Raw genomic sequence first — 21,898 nt, 5'->3', positions numbered from 1 at the left:
ACAAATACTGCTTTATTAACAGTGGTGTTATCCATATGTCACAGCAACTACTTGTTAGTTGTTCAAGATTTGAAGAATTGAAAGGTCCAAGAAAAATGTATTCAGAAACCAAATTGTTTAGTAAAATGTAATGACCTGAAGCAGTTTAACACCTTCATTTTGTGTTGTTTTGGATGGTACCAAGGTCCTTTACCACACCCTTTACTTAACCATAAGTATTTTTAAAAGCGTAAATAAAATTATCCAGGAATGAAGTATTAGTTTTATGAATGAGAAGAAAAATTTGTGAGCTTTCATTATCAAGAATCACCCTGAAATATAATAGATTACTATGGACTCTTCATTAGTTTAGTATAGACAGCTTTTTGAAGATAATTTAACATATTTTATGTTAAGGAATATACAGAATCTATTTCTGAACTGAGAGTCTCACTCATTATAGATTTAGACTTCTTAGGAAACTGATTTAAATTGAATTTGTGTTGAAACTGTTTTATCCTTTAAAAAGGTTTTTCTAATACCAAATCCCCCATTGTATATTACTGATTTTTCATAAAGCCTTTCATGCTTTTTGAACTAGGAAGATAGCAGATTGCTTTTTGAAAAGATAGAAAAATAGAGCCAGATTCATTGGAGAATATTGGTCTGACTGATAATGGTGGAGAAAAAATAGGCAGAATATATCAGAAGAAGCAATAGAATAACCTAGGAAAGGAAGGAACAGAAGGAACACTGCGCTTACTTTCTTTTCATCTTGATTTTGTTAAAAGCAGCAACAGTTTGAACAAAATCAGTTTGAACATAACGTAATTACATTAGCTTAACACTTTCTAATTCCATGGTATGACAGAAAAGTTCCCCAGAGGACATCGAATCACCTCAAATTAGCCCAAGTGTTTCCATTAGCAATTGAATAAAGTCCTATACAATAACTGAAGGAAAGAGCAAAAAAGTTTAAGAAAATGTTACTTAACATTTTTTTTTTAATAGAGTGGGAAGGGGAGAGGGACAGAGGGAAACAGAGAGAGGGGACAGAGGGATACAGAGAGAGAGCATCTTAGGCAGGCTCTACACCCAGCTCAGAGCTGACCTCTGCTCAATCTCACAACCCGGAGATCATGACCTGAGCAGAAATCAAGAGTTGGATGTTTAACTGATTGAGCCACCCAGGTGCCCCTACTTAAGCATTTTTACCCTGAGACTGAAGCTGAAAAAAAATTCTAGAGTGTGCTCAATGTGCTATTAAAAATGGCACCTATAACTGAGTTTTTTTTTTTTTTTAAGATTTTATTTATTTATTCATGAGAGATACAGAGAGAGAGAGAGGCAGAGACATAGGCAGAGGGAGAAGCAGGCTCCACTCAGGGAGCCTGACGTGGGACTCCATCCTGGGACCCCACCCTGAGCTGAAAGCAGACACTCAACCACCCAGGCATTCTATAACTGAGTTTTTGTAAAAAATTGTAACACATATATTTGAAGTATCCAGCCGGAGCTTATTTTAGAAAGCAAGTAATTCTAAATGTTTACTTATGTCCTAAACAAACCAAACTTTGATTAGTTTTAACATGATAGGTATAACTTTTTAAAATTGGCATTCATGAGACTCCTGGGAGATGCAGTTGGTTAATCATCTGACTCTTGGTTTTGGCTCAGGTCATGACTTCAGGATCTTGAGATCAAGCCCTACAGTGGGCTCCACACTCAGCGCAAAGTCTGCTTGAGATTCTCTCTCCCCCTCTGCCCCTACTGCTCATGTGCTCTCTCTCTCTCTCTAAAATAAATAATCTTTTAAAAAATAAAATTGACATTCATATCACACAGAATTCACAGTGTATTCACAACTCAGAACTCACAATTCACACTGTATTAAATCTTAGAACTAGGTCATAAGGTAAGAACAGTTTTTCTTTTTTAAAACCCTCAAATTCCAAGGGCGTCTGGGTGGCTTAGTTGGTTAAGCATCTGTCTTCAGCTCAGGTCATGATCCCGGGGTCCTAGGATTGAGCCCTACATTGGGCTCTCTGCTCAGTGGGGAGTTTGCTTCTCCTTCTTCCTCCACCCCCCCACATTCTCTCTCTGAAATAAATAAATAAAATATTAAAAAAATAAAACCCTTAAATTCTAGATTGCTTTATTAATGTCAGACTATTAGAATTAAAGATGTCTTGGATATCAAGGAGACTAATCACTTTACAAATTAAACAAATGGCCCAGAAGAGTAGCGATTTGGTAAACATCAATTAGTCAAGTAAAACAGACTTTGGACTAGAACTCAGATGATCAGACTTCTAGTTCAGGGCTACTAAAGTTACACTACTTTAAACAGATCTCTAAACAAAGTTAAAATTAGAAGATAACAAGGACACTTGATTTATAAAAGTTTGTCTTTATTTAAAACAAATTAGATGAAAACTTATACTTTGCTGAGTTAGAGATTCTGATTTTCTTGTGAAGATAGAAGAAAACATTTAAGTTCCGTGAATTTGTTCAACTGTCCAAATCAATGCATTGATCACATACATAACAGTATTAGACGCTTAAGCACATGCAAAATTTCCTTCAAAATATATGTACAATAGTGGCTGACCTAAATAATATATAGTGTAGTGGAGGGAGGCAGACATCAATGGTATGTCATGTGATATGTGGTACTTTCTTTATATTTAGTCAGACTCAGAACACTGTAAATTTCCCTTAAGTAAAAGTGCAAATTATTCAGTTCATTTTAACTAATGTTAATGAGTATTAACTATAATTCAGCTTTGTTACATGGAAATTATAAAGACAAGATTGTGCTGACTTGTTTTGTTCCTTTAAGCAAGATAACACAGAAGTAAAATGGGGAGAAGAAAATACAAATTAGTAGCCCATGGGTTGGGTTTTACCTACGAAATGTTTTGTTTGGGGATGCCTGGGTGGCTCAGTGGTTGAGCATCTGCCTTCAGCTCAGGGCATGATCCCAGGACCTGGGATTGAGTCCCACATCAGGCTCCCTGTGAAGAACCTGCTTCTCCCTCTGCCTATGTCTCTGCCTCTCTAGGTCTTTCACAAATAAATAAACAAAATAATAAAAAAAGACTTACTCTTAAAAAAAATGTTTTGTTTGACTTATCCAGTGTTAGTCTGTGGTATTTTGAACAATACTTCAATACTCTGTCATTATTAAAAAGTAGATTTCCCATTAAAAAAAAATCCAAACTTCTGGGTGCCTATGTGGCTCAGTTGGTTAAGCATCTGCCTTTGGCTCAGGTCATGATCTTGGAGCCCCGGGATTGAGCCCTGTGGTGGGCTTCCTGCTCAGCAGGGAGTCTGCTTCTCCCTCTGCCTCTCTCCCTACTTGTGCTCTGTCTCTCACTTTCTTTCTCTCAAAAAAAAAAATGTTTAAAAATAAATAAATAAATTCAAAATTTTGATTTCTCATGATGATTTTGCAATGCCAGCTCACAGCTGGACCTGAATTAATGTGGCTGTTCTCTTTAGATATGAGCTGTCTAGTTGACTACACTCACCTACCATCCTGTTATCTCTCAAAGGGTAGTGTCCAGGATTCTCTAGGCATTTGAATTAGGTACCTCTGTTTTAAAGCAAATGTTCTTTTTGAGATGAGGAGGTAGATAAAGGAAAATATAAAAAAGAAAACATGGGTAGAGAAAGTTCTGTTGTGAAATTATATATTCAGGGATTCCTTTACCCCAGAATATTTAAGGTATGGTGAACAATGGTTTCATTCACTCAATGAATATTTATTAAACACCTAATACATGCCAGGTATTAACTTAGCTACTAGGGATATAGCATGAACAGATTTGGTCCCTATTTCTATAATGCTTACACAGTTCAGTAAACTCCCCACATAAATCACACAAATACAAAGTTGCAAACGTGTGAATGATATGAAGGAAAGGAGCATAGTGCTCTGAGAGTCTATAATTTTGGAATCTAATCTGGTTGGATAGTTGGGTGAAATCTTTCCTGAAGAAATGTCACTCTGGAGCTGAGGGTTAACTAAGCAAAGGAAATAATATTCCAAGAAGAGGGAAAAGAATATGGAAAGGTTTGGGGGTAGAAGGAAATATACAAAGAACTGAAAGAATGCTAAGTATGGTTGGAGTGGTGAGGGATAAGGAGGAACACAGTAGTATAAAATGAACCTGGAACAACACGGTAAAAAAAAATCAAGTAAGTAAATAAGTAAGTAAGTAAATAAATAAATATCTGACTTTGATTTATTCTGCTCTATTATCTATATGTCTATTTTTGCCCACTATTACAATGTCTTGATTACTGTAGCCTTACAGTAAGTCTTATAATCAGGTAATATGCTTCTCCAACTTCTTTTTCAGAATTGTTTCATTTATAAGTCCTTTGTGTTTCCACATACATTTTTAAAAAGATTTTATTTATTTACTTGAGAGAGAGAGACTGCATGAGTGGGGGTGAGGGTGGGGGAGGAGCAGAGGGAGAGGGAGAAGCCAGCTCCCTGCTGAGCAGGGAGCCTGATGGAGGGCTCAGGGTTCAATCCCAGGACCCTGAGATCATAATCTGAACTGATGGCAGATGCTTAAGTGATTGAGTCACCCAGGCACCCCCGTATACATTTTTAAATCATCTTGGCAACTGCTACCAAAAATTCCTGCTGATATTTTAATGGGGATTGCATTGTATATATAGGTCAATTTGGAGGACAAGTGACATCTTAAAAATAATGAACTTTCCAGGGTATATCTTGCCATTTATTAGGCCTTCTTTAATTTCTCTCAGTAGCTTTTAGTTTTCATTGTAGAGGACTTGCACATCTATTATTACATTTATTCCTAAGTATTTTAATTTGGGGGGCACTATTGTTAATGGAATTTTAATTTCATTTTCCAATTGTTTTCTGCTAGTATATAAAATACAGTCATATACTGCAAGCTTCTTAAATTCATTTATTAGTTACAACTTTTTGTTGATTTATTAGGATTTTTTAAAAATCTAAATAATCATGTTACCTACAACTGGAGAGTTTTGCTCCTTTTCTTCTAATTAAAAATTTTTTTTTAACCTTAGTATAGGTAATATACAAGGATATATTAGTTTCAGGTGTACAATATAGTGATTTAATAATTCTATACATTACTTAGTGCTCATCATTGTTTAAGTGTACTCTAAAACTCCTTCACCTAGTTCACTCATCCCTCACCCCCCACACTCACCCTCTGGTAACCATCAGTTTGTTCTCTATAATAGTCTGTTCTCTTTGGTTTCTCTTTTTTTTTTTTTTCTTAAATTCTACATATGAGTGAAATCATATATTTTGTCTTACTTTGGCATACTTTACTTAGCATTATACCCTCTAGATCCATCCATGTTGTTGCAAATGGCAAGACTTCTTTCTTTTTATGGGTAAGACACACAATGGAATATATATATAAAATCTTTTTTTATCCATTCATCAATCATCTTATCCATTCGTCAGTTGATGGACTCTTGGGCTATTTCCATGTCTTGGCTATTATAAATAATGCGATAAACACAAGGGTTCATTTATCTTTTCAAATTAGTGGTTTTGTATTCTTTTATATTTTTTGGGTAAATACCCAGTATTCTTTCGTATTTTTTGGGTAAATACCTAGGAGTGGATTATATGGTAGTTCTATTTTTAATTTGAAGAAGCTCCATACTGTTTTCCACAGTGGCTGCACTATTCGCATTCCTACCAATGGTGCACAAGGGTTCTTTTTCTCTGCATCCTTAACAATACTTATTTCTGGGGATCCCTGGGTGGCGCAGCGGTTTGGCGCCTGCCTTTGGCCCAGGGCGCGATCCTGGAGACCGGGGATCGAATCCCGCTTCGGGCTCCTGGTGCATGGAGCCTGCTTCTCCCTCTGCCTGTGTCCCTGCCTCTCTCTCTCTCTCTGTGTGTGTGTGACTATCATAAATAAATAAAGAAAAAATATTTAAAAAAAAACAATTCTTATGTTTTTGATTTTACCCATTTTGACAGGTGGGAGGTGATATCTCATTGTGGTTTTGTTTTGCATTTCCCTGATGATCAGTGATGTTGAGCATCTTTTCATGTGTATGTTGGCCATCTGTATGTCTTCTTTGGAGAAATGTCTCTATGTATTCTGCCATTTTTAAATTAGATTATTTGTGGGTTTTGTTTTTTTTTTTTTTGGTTTCTGTCTTTGTGATTTTTAAAAAACATTTTATTTATTTGAGAGAGAAAGAGCATGAGCAGGGAGAGGGGCAGAGGGAGAAGCAGACTCCCTACTCAGCAGGGAGCCTGCCACAGGGCTTGGTTCCAGAACTCTGGATCATGACCTATGCCAAAGGCAGATGCTTAACTGACTGAGCCACCAAGGTGCCCCTATCATTATAATTTGTATGTCTTTTTTTTTTTTCCTTACCTATTGCAATGGCTAGGATCTCCAGCATAATGGCTAGGACAAGTGAAGTTACCTTCTTCTTGTCCTAGGGAGTAATCGTTCTCCTTTTTTTAAAAAGTAATCTTCACAAACAATATGGGGCTCAAACTCATGATCCCGAGATCAAGAGTTGCATGCTCTAGACCTAAGCCAGCCAGGTGTGGGAGTAATCTTTTAATCTTTCGTTATTAAGTATAATGTTGGCTGTAGGTTTATTGTGGATGTTTTTTGTTAGATTGAGGAGTTTCTCCTTTTCCCTAGTTTGCTAAAAGTTGAGTTTTAAAAAATCACGGTTGTTGAATTTTGTCAAATTCTCTTCTGTATCTATTGAGATAATATGATTTTCTCCTTTACACTGTCAATAAGGTTTATTAAATTAAATTTGATTTTTAAATGTTAAGCCAATGTTACATTCTGGGGATAAAATTTGGTCAGGATATGTTATCTTTTATGTATATTTTTGGATTTGATTTGCTATGGTATTTTGCATCTATGTTCATGAGAGATATTTGTAGTTATTTTTCATAATTACTTTTTCTGAATTTGATATCATTTAGTCCTCATAGCAACCCTATAGGATAGACATTACTACCCATTTATGGAGATGGAGCATAGGCACAGCTAGCTGGTAAGTGTTGAGATGCACTTTTTTTTTTTTTAAAGATTTTATTTATTTATTCATGAGAGACAGAGAGAGAGAAAGAGAGAAAGAGAGAAAGAGAGAGAGAGAGAGAGAGAGAGAGGCAGAGACACAGGCAGAGGAAGAAGCAGGCTCCATGCAAGGAGCCCGATGTGGAACTCGATCCCAGGACTCCGGGATCATGCCCTGGGCCGAAGGCAGTTGCTAAACTGCTGAGCCACCCAGGGATCCCCCTAGATGCACTCTTAATCACTGTCTCACCATCTCTAACTTGTAATGTTGCTTTAATGTTCTAGGTTGTACCAATTTCTAAAAATATTCCATGTGTCAATAAAAAGAAAGTGTACCCTGTTATTGGGAGTTGTATTCAATGAATGATGACTTTTTGTATTCCCTTATATTTTATATACTTAAGTTTTTATGTTGCTTATATTTTTCAACAGCAGAAATGAAAATGGAAAATTCACAACTATGTGGAAATTACACAACACACTCTTGAACAATGGTTGGGTCAAAAAAACAAAAACAAAAGGGAAATTAGGCAATATCTGAAGATATATAAAAATGATGTAAAAAATATAAATAAAAATGATGTTACTTGTAGCATTTTACATATGGCCTTTATTATGTCGAGGTAATTTCCTTTTATTCCTACTTTGTTGAGAGTTTCTATCACAAAAAAATGTTAAATTTTGTCAAATACTTTTCTGTATTTATTGAAAGGACCACATGATGTTTATCCTTTATTCTGTTAACGTGGTGTATCACAGTAATTGATTTTCCTATGTTGAACCATTTTTGCATGCCAGAGATAAATCCTACTTTGTGTATCATCCTTTTATTGTATGATTGGATTCAATTTACTCATATTTTTGCATCTATATTTATTAGGATATTAGCCTCCAGGTTTCTTTTCTTGCATTGTCTTCATCTGGCTTTGGTCTCAGGGTGATGCTGGACCCATAAAATGAGGTAGGAAGTATCCTTTCAATTTTCTTTTGGAAGTGTTTGAGAAAAAATGGTACTAATTCTTCCTTAAATGTTTGGTGTAGTTCTCCAGTGAAATCATCTTAGTCTAAATTTTGCTCTATTGGGAGATTTTTGATTATTGATTCACTCTCCATATCACATATAGGTCTTTTCATATTTTCTGTTTCTTTATGATTCAGTCTTGGTAAGTTGTGCATTTCCAGAAATCTATCCATTTTGTTGGTGTATACTTACTTGTTCATAGCAGTCTTTTATGATCCTTTTTATTTATGTGGCATCAGTTGTAATGTCTCTTGCTAATTTTCTTTTTTTATTGGTCTAGCTAAGAGTTTGTCAAAGATTTTTAAATCTTAAAAAAACTGTTTCATTGACTTTTTCCATTGTTTTTCTATTCTCTATTTCTACTCTGATCTTTGTTATTTCCTTCTTCTAACTTTGGGCTTAGTTTGTTTTGTTTCATTTTGTAGCTCCTTGAGGTTTAAAGTTAGGCTGCTTATCTGAGATCTTTTTCTTTGATAATGTAGGCATTTATAGTTACGGACTTCTTAGTACTACTTTTGTTCACATAATTTTTGATATATTTTCCTTTGTCACAGGATATTTTATTATTTCCTTCTTTGACCCAATGGCTGTTCAAGAGTGTGCTATTTAATTTCCACATAGCTGTGAATTTTCCAGTTTTAAGTATCTTATCAATTCCTAGTTTAATTTCATTATGATCAGAAAAGATGTTCAGTATGATTTCAATCTTGTTAAATTAGCTCAGACTTATTTTGTGATTTAATATGTCACCTACCCTGGAGAAAGAACTATATGTGGTTGAGAAGAGTGTGTATTCTGTTATTGGGTAAAATGTTCTGTATATGTCTGTTAGGCCCATTTGGTATAAAGTGTTAACTTAAGTGCTTTGATCCTTTTTGATCGTCTGCCTGGATATTCTATCCGTTATTGAAAATGGGGTATTGAAGTTTCTATTATGGTATTACTGTCTATTTCTTCCTTCAGTTTGGTCAATATTTGCTTTTTATGTTTAGGTCTTTTGAAGTTGAGTATAGATATAATTGTTCTATCTTCCTGGTGGATTGACCCTTTTATTAATATATAATGGCTTTTTCTGCTTATGACAGATTTTGACTAAAAGCCTATTTTGTCTAAGTATAGCCACCACTGCTCTCTTTTGGTTACTATTTGCATGGAATATTTTTTTCTATCTCTTCACTTACTTTCAGTCTATGCATATACCTAAACCTAAAGTGAGCTTTTTGTAGAGGGTGTAGTTGAGTCTTTTATTTTTTTTTTCAATCCATTTAGCAACTCTAAGTAGTTTGGGGAGTTTAATTCATTTTATTTATTTATTTGTGTGTGTGTGTGTGTGTGTGTGTGTGTGTATATGTGTGTGTGGAGCAGAAGGAGAGGGAGAGAATCTCAAGCAGACTCACTGCTGAGCATGGAGCCCAATACAGAGCTTGATCTCATGATCCTGAGCTGAAATCAAGAGTCACATACTTAACTCTTGAGCCACCCAGGTGCCCATTATTCGTTTACAGTCAAAGTAATTATTAATAAGGAAGGATTTACTTCTGCAATTTGTTGATATTTTTGTTAGTCTTGTCATTCTTTGTTGCCTTTTCATCACTTGCTGCCCTCTTTTGTGATTTGTTGATTTTTTTGTATTGGTATGCTTTGATTCCTTTTCCTTTTTCTATTGTATAACTTCTATATGTTTTTATGTGTGCATGTGTGTGTAGTTACCTTGGAGTGGACAAAAAAATATCTAGTAAGTTTGAGGCTATAATAACTTAAGTTCAATTATATATAAAACTCTACACTTTAACTTCTCCCCTTTAACATTTTTCGTTGGCACAATTTGTATCTATTTATTTTGTGTATCTTTTAACATTTTAACTGTTATTTTAATACTATTTTCTAAACATTTATACTGGAATCAAAAGTGATTTAATAAAAACATAATGAAACAGTATTCTGTATTTGTCTATATATTTAACTTTACCAAGAGTTTCATACTTAAGCTATTGTGATATTTTTCAGCATCTTTTTGTAAGGCAGATCTAGTGGTGATGAACTCCTTCAGCCTTTATCTGTAAAAGTCATTATTTTCTCACTTTTGAAGGATAGTTTTGCAAAAACATTTTATTCTTGGTTGGCAGTATTTTTCTTTTGGCACTTAAATTTTTTTTTAATTGGAGTTCAATTTGTCAACATATAGCATATCACCCAGTGCTCCCGTCAAGTGTCCCCCCTCATTGCCCATCACTCAGTCACCCCAACCCCCCACCCACCTCCCTTTCCACTATCCCTTGTTTGTTTCCCAGATTTAGGAGTCTCTCATGTTCTGTCACCCTCATTGATATTTTCACTCATTTTCTCTCCTTTTCCCTTTATTCTTTCACTCTTTTTTATATTCCCCAAATGACTGAGACCGTATAATGTTTGTCCTTCTCTGATTGACTTATTTCACTCAGTTCCATCCATGTTGAAGCAAATGGTGGGTCTTTTGGCACTTTGAATTAGGTCATCCCACTTTTTTCTGGCCTGTAAGACTGCTGAAAAATCTGCTTATGGTCCTATAGGGATTCCCTTGTATGTGATAAGTCTCTATTTTTCTCTTTTCTTTCAAAAATCATCTTGACTTTTGACAAGTTGATTATAATTTTTCTTGGTGTGAATTTCTTTGGATTCCTCTTTTTAATAATTTTTTGTCTTCTTGGATCTGGATGTCCACTTTCTACCCCAGATTTGGGAAGTTTGCAGCCATTTCTTTGAATAAGCTTTCTGGTCCTTTCTCTCTTCCCCATCTGGGACTCAGTGTATATATATTGGTCTGTTTGATAGTGTACCATAAGTCTTTAGCTTTGTTCATTTTTTTCATTCTATTTTCATTTTGCTCTTCTAAATTATTTCCAGTGACTTGTCTTTGAGTTCATTGATCCTTGCTTCCATTTGATCTAGTCTGCTGATGAACCCCTCAAATGAATTTTTCACATCAGACTTTGTTATTTTCAGCTCCATGATTTGTTTCATATTTTTATTTTTTTTTTACTTTATATTTTCTTAAAAAGATTTTATTTATTTATTCATGAGAGACAGAGAGACAGAGAGGCAGAGACACAGGCAGAGGGAAAAGCAGGCTCCATGCTGGGAGTCCAATGCAGGACTTGATCCTGGGACCTCAGGATCATGCCCTGGGCCAAAGGGAGGTGCCAAACAGCTGAGCCATCCAGGGATCCCTGATACTTTATACTTTTTAATTTTTAAAAGATTTTTAGGGGATCCCTGGGTGGCTCAGCAGTTTAGCTCTTGCCTTCGGCCCAGGGTGTGATCCTGGAGCCTTGGGATTGAGTCCACGTCAGGTTCTGTGCATGGAGCCTGCTTCTCCCTCTGCCTGTGTCTCTGCCTCTGTCTCTCATGGATAAATAAGTAAAATCTAAAATTTTTTTCAAAAAAAAAAAAAGAGACACAGAGAGACAGAGGCAGAGACACAGGCAGAGGGAGAAGGAGATTCCATGCAGGGAGCCTGATGCGTGACCTGATCTCGGGTCCCCAGGACCACACTCTGGGCCAAAGGCAGGCGCCAAACCGCTAAGCCACCCAGGCGTCTCTCTCACACTTTTAAAATATTTTCTCTTTTGAAATTCTCATGCTTTGTTGAATTTGTTCATGCTTTTTTCTCTTGACCTCAGCATCTTTATAGCAGTTATTTTGAGTTCTCTATCAAGCAAATCATGTAACACTTTAGGATTTCTGAAGACTTAATCTTGCATTGGAACATCTTTGCCTGATTATTCATTTTTCTTCACTTTCTCTGTTGGTGTCTATGCAACAGACAAAACAGTCACCTCTTTCAGTCTTCAGAGACTGTCTTTATATAGAAGACTCTCACCATTCAGCTTGTCCAGAGATTCTGGGGGCCACTACCAACTCTTCCTCCCGAAGGCAATAAAGGAAGCTATAGTTCTGGTTTGGTCTGTGCTGAAATTTGGGAGGGGAGCTGTATCTCCTACTAGTTTAAATTGCTGTCTTTGTTTTCCTCTAGGTGGTTAGACCACATTGGACCCATCAGAGCTCCAAGGCTGGACAGACAGAAGCTTGACATCTGGGGAATCACTTGGGAAAACTTAGGCTGCTAGATGAATGAACAAACACCTTCCCTCCTCTGAAAAGAAGCGTTATACGGTATTGCACTAGGGTCAGGGACTGGTTTCCTTACTCATTTTGGTGATTGTCATTTTGTTTTCACCTAGGGGACAGAAGCCTTTCAATTAGTTTCTGGATTTCTTACAAAGGAGATTTATGAATTATTGCCAAATTGGTATGTTTGTAGGGGGAAGGAGGGTCCGTGGCATCCTATTCCACCATCTTGCTGATGTTCCTCCTGGCAAGGCTTTTATTTCACCCTTATTGTTGATAGTTTCATTGTGGGTGGAATTTCATGTTGCTGGTTTCTCTCTTTCAGCATTTTGATGGTTTCACTGTGTCCTGAATTTTTTTTGTTGTTAATGAAATGTCAACCCTCAAACTAATTCTCTTCCTTTGTAATATCTTCTCCGTCTAGTTTTTTTTAAAGTTTTTTAATAGATAATATGTTTTTAATTTTACTTGAATTCCAGTATAGTTAATAGGGTTCTATTAGTCTCAGTTGTACAATATAATGGTTCAGGAATTTTATATATTACTCAGTACTCATCGTGATAAATGTACTCTTAATCCCCTCACCTAGTTCACCCATTCCTTCATGCACTTCCTTCTGGTAACCATTAGTTTTGTATAGTAAAGAATCTGTTTCTTGGTTTGTCTCTTTTTTCCCTTTGTTCATTCGTTTTGTTTCTTAGATTCCACATGTGTGAAATCATATGGTATTTGTCTTTCACTCAGCTTATTTCACTCAGCATTATACCTCTAGATCCATCCATGTTGCTGCAAATGACAAGATTTGTTTTTTTAATGCTGAATAATATTCTATTTTATATATACACAACATTTTCTTTCTCCATTCACCTATTGAGGGACACGAGCTGTTTCCATGTATTGGCTATTATAAATAATGTTGCAAATAAACATAGGAATGCATATATTTTTTTGAATTAATATTTTTGTATTCTTTGAGTAAATACCCAGTGGTAAGGTTACTGGTTATGACAGTTCTATTTTTAATTTTTTGAGGCATCTCCATACTGTTTTCCACAGTTGCTGCACCAGTTTATATTCCCACCAACAGTGCATAAGGGTTCCTTTTTCTCCACATCCTCACCAACACTTGTTTCTTGTGTTTTTTATTTTAATTCTACTTGTTTAAAAAATATGCTGTCATTGTTATTTTCAAATTTTACTCTCTGTTCACTTTCGTTTAGTCTGTCTTGAATTTTTGGGGCTTTCTTACTGTGAAACTTGGTGTCTTTCGTAAGTTTGGGCAAACTCTAAATCATTATTCTTTTGAACAATTTCTCTGAAATTTCAGTTAGATATATATTGGATCTGTTTATTTTCATTCTTCCTTAATCCTTTTTTTTCATATTTTTTATTTATTTTCTGGGGTATATTTGAGGTGATTTTTTCTCAGATCTTCACTTTTTTTTTTTTTTAAAGAGTTTATTTATTTTAGAGAGGGAGCAAGAGAGATGGCACGTGAGCAGGGGGCAAGGCAGAGGGAAAGGGAGAGAAGGCCAAGCAGACTCTGAGCTGCACGTGGAGCCCAATCACATGACACTAAGATCATGACCGGAGTCAAAACCAAGAGTCAGATGTTCAAACTAGGTGCCCCCACTAATTTCTTTTTAATTGTTTAATCTGTTGTTTAACCACTCATTTGTTTTTAATTATATTTTTAATCTAAAAATGATTTATTTCCAAATGTGCCTAGTTAACTTTTAAAAATCATGTCAATACTGTTTACTTTAGTTCACATGAATGAATATTTTATACTATGTATTTGATCACTGTAATATCTTTAAACCTTGTAGGTAGATTCTGTAATTTTTCACTTTGAGCTCATGTTCTGTGAAATTTTATCTGTCAGGATTCTGTATTTAAATTATACTCAACGAATGATTTGAATTTGCTCCTTCCAGGTTCTTGAGGTTACTACCAAGCCTGGATACCTCTAAACTACATTTTCAGGTTGGGTTTTATTAATTTTTTCCTCCAAGGTCACAGAAGTGGTGTTAATTCAGGTTTCAAACTTTTGTGAGAATAAACTTGTGCATTCTCAGGGAAGACTTTTCTTTCCCAATTTGTACCTCCTTCACCCAAAACCAAGGCAGAGATAAGCACAAAGCCCATCATCAACCTTTGAGAATCTGCTTATTTTTCCTAGCCCATCCACCGAAGATAAATACTTTGAGAATTCTGGGATTAAGTTGGAGGGAACAAAGTCTCTGATTAGACCTCACCATAAGGTATTGCCCTCAATGTCACCTTCTCAGACCCCCAATGCATAAAATTAAAATCCAGGCTTTAAGCCAGCAGAAAGCAGCCAATAACCACTCCTAACCCCAAGACAAACATCTGTGTTACTTTATCATTCTGCATTCACTTCTTGTGTGTGTTTTCTTGCCTCTGAAGAATTTCCTCACTTTCAGCTCATTCATTGAAAAAAATTAAATACTCTGCAGCATTTTAAGGTATCTTTCTGAATCTTTGTTCAGCCAGATGGCCCTAGTTTCTTTTATAAACTAGAAGTTAAGGGTCATATCCTGAGAATGAAGAGGGAAGAAAGTTTGCTGGAGAGGAAAGGTTTAAAATGGGGGGAAGTAAATTAAAAGTAAAGCACTAATAAAGAGTTGATGGTATCCAGGAAAGTTCATAAGGATGGATCATTTGATAAGATGTTATAACCTTTGGCTATATGGTAGCCTTATATCTGATACATGTTAGTAGTATAACCTTGGACAAATCACCCTGTTTGTATCTATCTATATCATAAGTATTGTGAAGACAAGTGTTATAAAATCCAACACTGAACTAAATCACTATTTCCAGCAAATAACTCACTCATGATGTGAAACTTATTTTACAGACTTCTCTATTTAATAGAATTTGAAGCCAAATTAGAAAAGACCTAATTAAAATGGGCCATTTGCCATGATGTAAAAATAGTATTGCTAAGCAAAACTCAAATATATTCAAGTGGTTTTCATTAGTAATATTTTACCTGCGGTAATCAAAATTAACTTTTATCTAATTAAACCATGATAATCTAAGAGAATCTCAGCAATAGGCAATCTTTTAGGCAGAAAATAAAGATCCCAGGAAGTACACAAATAATTTACCTGAAATGTTCATCAAAATCAAGTTAACCCCCAAATTTCAGGTGGCTAAATATTTTCGAGATTTGGCCTTCTCAAAAATGTCATTCGATAATATATTCACCATTGTTCTAGCTGCTATGAGGTAAAAATAAATTATCCTTAAGGAGTTTCCATGTTAGGTGGTAAAAACACTTTGTGAGAAATCGCAGAACATTATAATGACACCTAACTACATGTCAGTTAATCTACACGTAATATTTGACATATTATCAATATTTGGAAGAAGGTATTCATTGTCAGAGACAATGATAGCATCTATGAGCGTAAGAGTTAAGATTCTGAATTTAATTTTCCTAGCTGTTTTGGCATCATGATTAAATCACCATATTTATTCCAATCAAGCAACTGGCATTCATGTTACAAAACTGTAAGAAAAAATGTCAATGTGGGCCTTGACGATGAACTCATTGATTTTGGCATATATAACAATACTCCAACTCTCATCTTAAGCCTTTTTACTTCTTCCGGTAGTACGTAGCATCAATTTTCTCACATAATCTGTTTTAAAGACTTAAGCCTTCCCTGGTAAAAGTACAGGACTGTAAACCTTTCTCTGGTAAAGTACACGTTCTATTGATCATGCCAGAAAAAGTTCAGTAGGTGTTTTTAGATTACTGTATAGTGGGTTTTGTTGTCCACCCAACCCCCCACCGCCGCCCCCCAAGTATCTGTTCTAGGAGATTGAGAAGTCTAATTACTTTAGAAGGGCTACTTCTCCTTATCTCAATTCCACTCAAGTGTAGTCAACAAAAGTAAGTGATTTAGGCAGTCTTAACTCTTTGAAAACTTAAGGAGTTTTAGAAGAACCACCAAAATGCATTCAAAGTGTAATGGTTGTTTTTCTAACTTTATTTTTATTCTGCTCCATAGTTCTTTGTAACTAAGTCCTTAAAGTTAGAATGTTTCTAATCTTGAGAAATGCATGCAAGCAACGCTTAAAAGAGGCCAAAAGCAAATTGAAATTGGTATTTAATGATAGATAGTAAATACAGAGTGATTTAGCAATCAAGAAGCACAACTATTCAAAACAGATATAGGGCCTTTTAGTAAAAAAACCAAACAAAAAAACCAAAAACCAAAAAACAAAAAAAATCAAGTGTCAGTTTTGTTATTTCTCACCAGATTCTCCCTACATACTTCTATAATACCAAGAACTTACTGAAAAAAAGCTTCATTAAATCAGATCAATAGAAAGTATACTTCCAGTTACTTGGAATTGATATAAAAATTTGAGTTCAAATATTCTTTTAAATACAGATTCCTCTGGATTTTTTCTAATGAATAGGGAAATGATTTCTGGTCAAGATATCTCTCTTTAAACATTTGAAATTTTGTTCTTTTAAGTACAGTTATGAATCTTAAAATTGTTAATTTGATTATAGAAAGACGAGCATAGACAATCTACACTCTTTTTAGGAGACACTGCAAAAGGAAAATGCTTTAGTCTATCGTCTTTCCAAATTATATTTTCTAGGTTTATTGAGTTTTATTGCTTTTTGAAAAACTACATCACACAAAAGATTCATTTAATAGGAAGACTTTAAGACATTTAAGTTCTTCTCTTGGAATATCAGCAACTAAAATATGAAAACCTAATCTGGGTATCATGTAGTTTATCCTGTAGAAGCATACTTTTAGAATTTTTAGCTTAACTATGGATGCTTTTTCTATTGTGATAGTTTCTAGCCACTTTATAATTACCTCAGGGTGAGAGGATGACTGGGAGAGGGCACAAGGGCACCAGAAATTATGTTTATCTTAATCCAGGGGATGATAACATGAGTGTATGTATATGTAGAATTTCATAGCTGCATCCTTAAGATTTATGCTCTCTATGGCATATGTTGTATTCTCAAAAAAAGTAAAAAAGAGTGTTTAGCTACTTTATGAAATGGTATTTTACGAGACATCATTAATATGATTTTACAAGTCAAAATGTATAGGGAAAAACAAATTATCTGATGCTTATGACATAAGGATTGCTAGCACTTTCAGGTAAATTATATCTGAAGCTAGAGTTACAGCTTCAGTAATAAGAGGTCACTGGTATTCTATCAAAAATGGTGTCAGGAAGAATACAATGTATCAATTTAACTAGGAAGGACAGAAATGTTATAACAGCTTAAACAGCAACTAGAAGATGAGAGCATCATCAAATAAGTGACGTGACTATGGCATGATTATTTGATTTATGATTACCCGTGTTTTTTATTTTTGCTTTTCACTGGGTTTTGTCATTGTATTGCTTGGACTTCCAAAGGATGGGGAAGGAAAAGAATTCAAGTTAAATTAGTTTTGTTACTTATTTTCAAGTATTGTTTTTAATGTGGTAAAAAGCTGAAGTTATGACTGTAATTTTAAAATTATGCATCCTACTTTCCATCTATTATGGGAGAAAAGAGTTGGTTTACACAGGAAATATAAACAATCTGCCTCAAATGTTTTTTTACTTTTGCTCAGAACTATGTTAATTCTCATCACCTCCAAAAGCCTTTGAGAGGATTAGCTGCATAGACCAATATTGCTCTATATTAGTCAGTATTAAGCATATGATGTCACCTTGTTTCCTCCCCTCCTCAGCTTTTTTTTTTTTTTGGTGGGGGAGGGGGAAGGGAGAGTTTTGGGCAATTCTCAAAATTCTGTGGCTTAAATACCACTAGCTGACACACATGATTGACAACCTTACACTCTCAAACCTGTTTGAAATGGGTCAAATACCTAAGCGCTGCAGAACAATGCAATCCAGCCAGCAATTCCCCATAAAAGAGAAAGGGGGTGTGATTAGGTTCCAGCTATTAAGCAAGTTATTGCAAAAACAGTTTGGTGGTTTGTTTCTGCAATAGTCACAGGTTAAGCTAGTATTTTCTATCTTAATTAGCTCCAAAAAAAAAAAAAAAAAAAAACAAACCACTAGGCTGTAAGAGGTAGGATAAATAGCTAAAGCTTGGAGCAAGTGGGGCAAACATTAAGAGCTTTATGGAGGTCTTTATACTGACCCTCGGCTTTGGTTATCGATCATTAACCCTGCTGGGGAACTATCGAACGGAATCTGTGTGAGGCTTATCGAGCCACAGGAAAGGAGATGCAGGAGGGAATATAAGCTTCTAATAAAAGAAACGCAGCAACAATAGCAGAGGAACAGCTCTGCCTGGTGACGTAATGGCTGGCAGCAGTCCAGCTTCAGCAGAGCTGCTGCTACCTCAGCATCCAACCTCTCTCAACACAGTTCAGCTTCAGCAGAGCTACCGGGGCTGCTACTTCTTGCGATGCCACTTTGTTGCTGCCACCAACACCTTACCTTGCGGGGCCAAAACACCGAACAAAGGGTTGTCCTGTCGTAAGTTGTCAGAGCCCGCACTCTCACTCACCCAACCCCGCCAGCCTCTCAAAAACCGAGTCAATCTACCGCTTAAGTTTAGGGCGAGCATACGCGCGCACACTCCAGGCGTGCCTCAGTTTCCCCAAGCTGCTCTCAGGTCCGCCTCATAGCCGGCCCCCTCCCCCCCCCCGCCCCCTTCCCGGTCCTCAGCCCGAGTTGATCGCGGCAGCCCCGCTCACCCGCCCGGCCCCGCTTGCCGGTCCTCCCGCCTTACCTCCGCCAGGTAGAGGTTGAGGAGACAGAGCGTGGAGAACTGGAGACAGGAGGGGAAGCAGTAGAGCAGCCAGTGGGGGAAGAAGTGCAGGTGAGCGGGCGGCCGGAGCAGGGGCAGGGAGCCGCTGAGCGAGAAGGCGGCGGAGAAGAGGGTGGTCCTGAGCGCTGCCCACAGGAGACAGAGGAAGAGGCAGAGGCTCTGGTAACTCAGCCGCCGCTCCCGGTACAGGAGCAGCCGCCACAGCTGCAGGTAGGCAAAGGCGAAGAGCGCGGCGTAGAGCAGGGCGTGCAGGATGCTCAGCGCCAACTGCACCGAGCCCGGCACCGCGGCGCCTGAGGCAGCAGCGACGGCGCCTCCGCCTCCGCCTCCGCCCCCGGGCGTCGAGGGCTCGCGGCCGGCCGCCGGACCCGGCACGGACACCCTCATGAGGGGGCTGGGGGCCGGACGAGAGAGCGCGGGAAGGAAGGGGCCGGACTCGGAGCCGCCGTCGAGGGGGAGAAAGATTTCCCCCTTACCCCCCACCCACCCCAACCTCCGACCCCAGGAAGCGCCGTGACAGGACCCGGAGCCCCGCGCAGAGCAGCCGCGGCTCCCCGGACCCCGCCTCCTCTCCCCGCCCCCCCCGGGGGTCTCGGCTCCTCCTGCTGCGGCTCGGCTCGGTAGCTGCAAAAAACAACTCTCGGCTGGAGACAATCAGCTGAGAAACCCGAGCATTTGAGGCGCTCGCTCCGCACCGTGGGCTCGCGCCGATTGGCCCGGGCGGGCACGCCCCCTGCGCGCCGCGCTCGGAAGGCCACGGGCCACGGGACCTGTCGCTCGAAGGCTGCCGGATCTGATTGGACAGCCGCTTGCCTCACTTTCTCCCTCCCCTTCACTTCCCACCCACACTGCCGATTGGCCCAGCAACTGCACGGCCCGCTCGCGCCGGCGGGAGGACTCGGTGGTCGCCCGTCAGCTGGGGCGGCTCTCGCTCCGCCCCCTGCGCTTCCCATTGGCTGGAGAGGCCGCACGTAGGGAGCACGAGGAGAAGGCGGAGCCTCGGGGTTGTTTTTTCGCTCGCAGGCCGACCTCGCTGTGCGGTGGTGGCCGCGGGCGCGGAGGGCGGGAGTGCTGCGCCCTAGCAGGTAGGCGCGGCTGCTCGCCGCTACCCTCCGGCGAGACTCGGCCCCGCCTTCTGCTTCTCCTTCGCGAGGCGGGAACCGTCGGCCGCGGGAACCTTCTGGCTTCCTCTGACTAGATCTTGCCCGCAGGTCTTGGGCAGGTAGGTGGCCGCGCGGGTCCTTCAGTCGAGGGGCTGTGGTTTCTGCCTGCATGGATGGGGATTCAGCCTGGCGGCTGTGCCCCGCCAGTGAACTCTGGAGTTCGGGTTAAAAGGGGCCTCACCTGCATCTTCTGAGGGGCATTTTGCTTTCTTCTTCTTCTTCTTCCCCCACCCCAGCCTGAGAGGGCGAGAAAAACGTGAGGGAGAGAGGATGGAGAAGGATGAACTGACACCTTAAGCAAAATTCTTCCTTGGGGAAATCTCTCTTAGAGGACGAGGCGGTATTAGGATGAGATGGATGTCCAGATGAGATGTAAAGAGGAGGAATGTGGGTCTTTGAAACTTAGAATTTGGAAGGATGCCCTGGGCATAAGTTTAGGGAAAAAAGAACTGTAAGCCTGAGGAATGTCGAGGGAGAAAGAAGCAGAACAGTTTGTACTCCTTAAATTCCACATGTATTCCTTCAAGCCTTGGTCCTGTATTGGTGGATGGTGGCGCCCTTCCTGGGGCTCCGAGAGGTACAAAACAAATGCTATATTATGCTATTGCTGTAAATAAGTGAGGAATAGATCTTCCAGCGTGTATCGGACCGACGACATTTGCTGATTTGTTTCCTTTTTAAGTGTTTGGTAATAAAATGAGCGAAGTAACGAAAAATGATGAGAAAACCATCTGTGTTCTTAGAATGAGTGGCACATCACAAAGTCCGTATCCTTTTGAAAGATACTGCTACATTTACTGGTGCAACCAAGACAGCCTTCCCTAACTTGCCATCCTTTGCCTAATGCTTTGTGTAGGAAGAGTTTTGCTGTCTTTTTTCCTAGCTAAGTGATCCATAGGGAACTTTAAAGTCTACTCTGTACTCCAGATTCTGGGACAGTGGTCCCCCTGTCAGATACTGGTGTGTTTTGGGTTCTTTACAGGTATAGTGACAAAATGTGATGTTTAGGCCTGGCACAGTTGCGTGGATCTCTCAGATGAAACATTCAGCTGAGCAGGTTGTACAGTGCAGCCTAGAGCAGGGTACAACTTTCTGAAAGAAGTTCATGGCTCTGATCCAACATTAACAAAGAAGAATCACTTTTTTTTTTTTTTTTGAAATTTATGAGATTTACCTCATAGATTTTTTAGAGAATGTGGTTAGGGCAGTACACATTTCTTTTTGAAAAGGGATGGAGTGAGTGCTCGTGGCAGCAGTGAGTTAAAGTGAGTTAAGCAGTTACGTGCTTAAGCATGAACTCGGAGTTCTGTGATTTTTGGCACTCATCAAAATCAGGGGAACCTCCTGTTCCCTGACATGCCTATTTTTGTATTTTCCATAATGATGAGGTACTTGTTTCATTTCACGAATAGATTTTTACCATGAACTGGTTTTTCTTTTTCTCCTATATTCTCTACTCATAGTAAACAACATCTGGAGAGTATCCATACTAGTTTTAGGTCTTTGCTTGTGAAATTTTTCATTTCAGAGCAAGTCCAGATAGCTATCGCTCTTCCCCTTCTTTTTTTGAGGGGGGGCACGAGGGATACAGATAGAGGATTTTGCTCCATTGCCTTGAAGGGGCTTTGAAGTAGAGAGATGTTGACTCCTTTTATTGCCTCCATCCAGACTTAAATGATAAACTTTGATGATATCTAATCAACATTTTATTTGAAACTGGTTCAGTGAGCAGGTT

General features: G+C 38.4%; 2 protein-coding genes across 5 annotated transcripts in view; one reads left to right on the top strand and one right to left on the bottom strand.

Annotated features, from left to right (window-relative positions):
- The window catches only part of GPR137C (G protein-coupled receptor 137C), a 65,134-nt gene extending 45,732 nt beyond the window's left edge, over positions 1 to 19,402 (bottom strand). Inside the window, exon 1 of the mRNA XM_038544722.1 lies at positions 18,962 to 19,402. Coding sequence (XP_038400650.1) covers positions 18,962 to 19,387 — 426 coding nt within the window. The 5' untranslated portion in view covers positions 19,388 to 19,402. The remainder of the gene's footprint in view (positions 1 to 18,961) is intronic.
- Positions 19,403 to 20,000: 598 nt separating this feature from the next.
- TXNDC16 (thioredoxin domain containing 16) overlaps positions 20,001 to 21,898 on the top strand; it is a 121,528-nt gene continuing 119,630 nt past the window's right edge. For 3 of the 4 annotated variants that reach the window (XM_038544720.1, XM_038544717.1, XM_038544719.1), the window contains exon 1: positions 20,002 to 20,222. The gene's annotated coding sequence lies outside the window, so the exon portion shown is untranslated. Of the gene's footprint in view, positions 20,223 to 21,898 lie in introns of all 4 variants that reach the window. The other variant, XM_038544718.1, reaches the window with a different exon arrangement.

This window comes from Canis lupus, chromosome 8, assembly GCF_011100685.1.
Source record: "Canis lupus familiaris isolate Mischka breed German Shepherd chromosome 8, alternate assembly UU_Cfam_GSD_1.0, whole genome shotgun sequence".
Taxonomy (NCBI): domain Eukaryota; kingdom Metazoa; phylum Chordata; class Mammalia; order Carnivora; family Canidae; genus Canis; species Canis lupus.
Note: the sequence above shows the minus strand (reverse complement) of the source record. Positions and strands in the feature narration are given on the sequence as shown.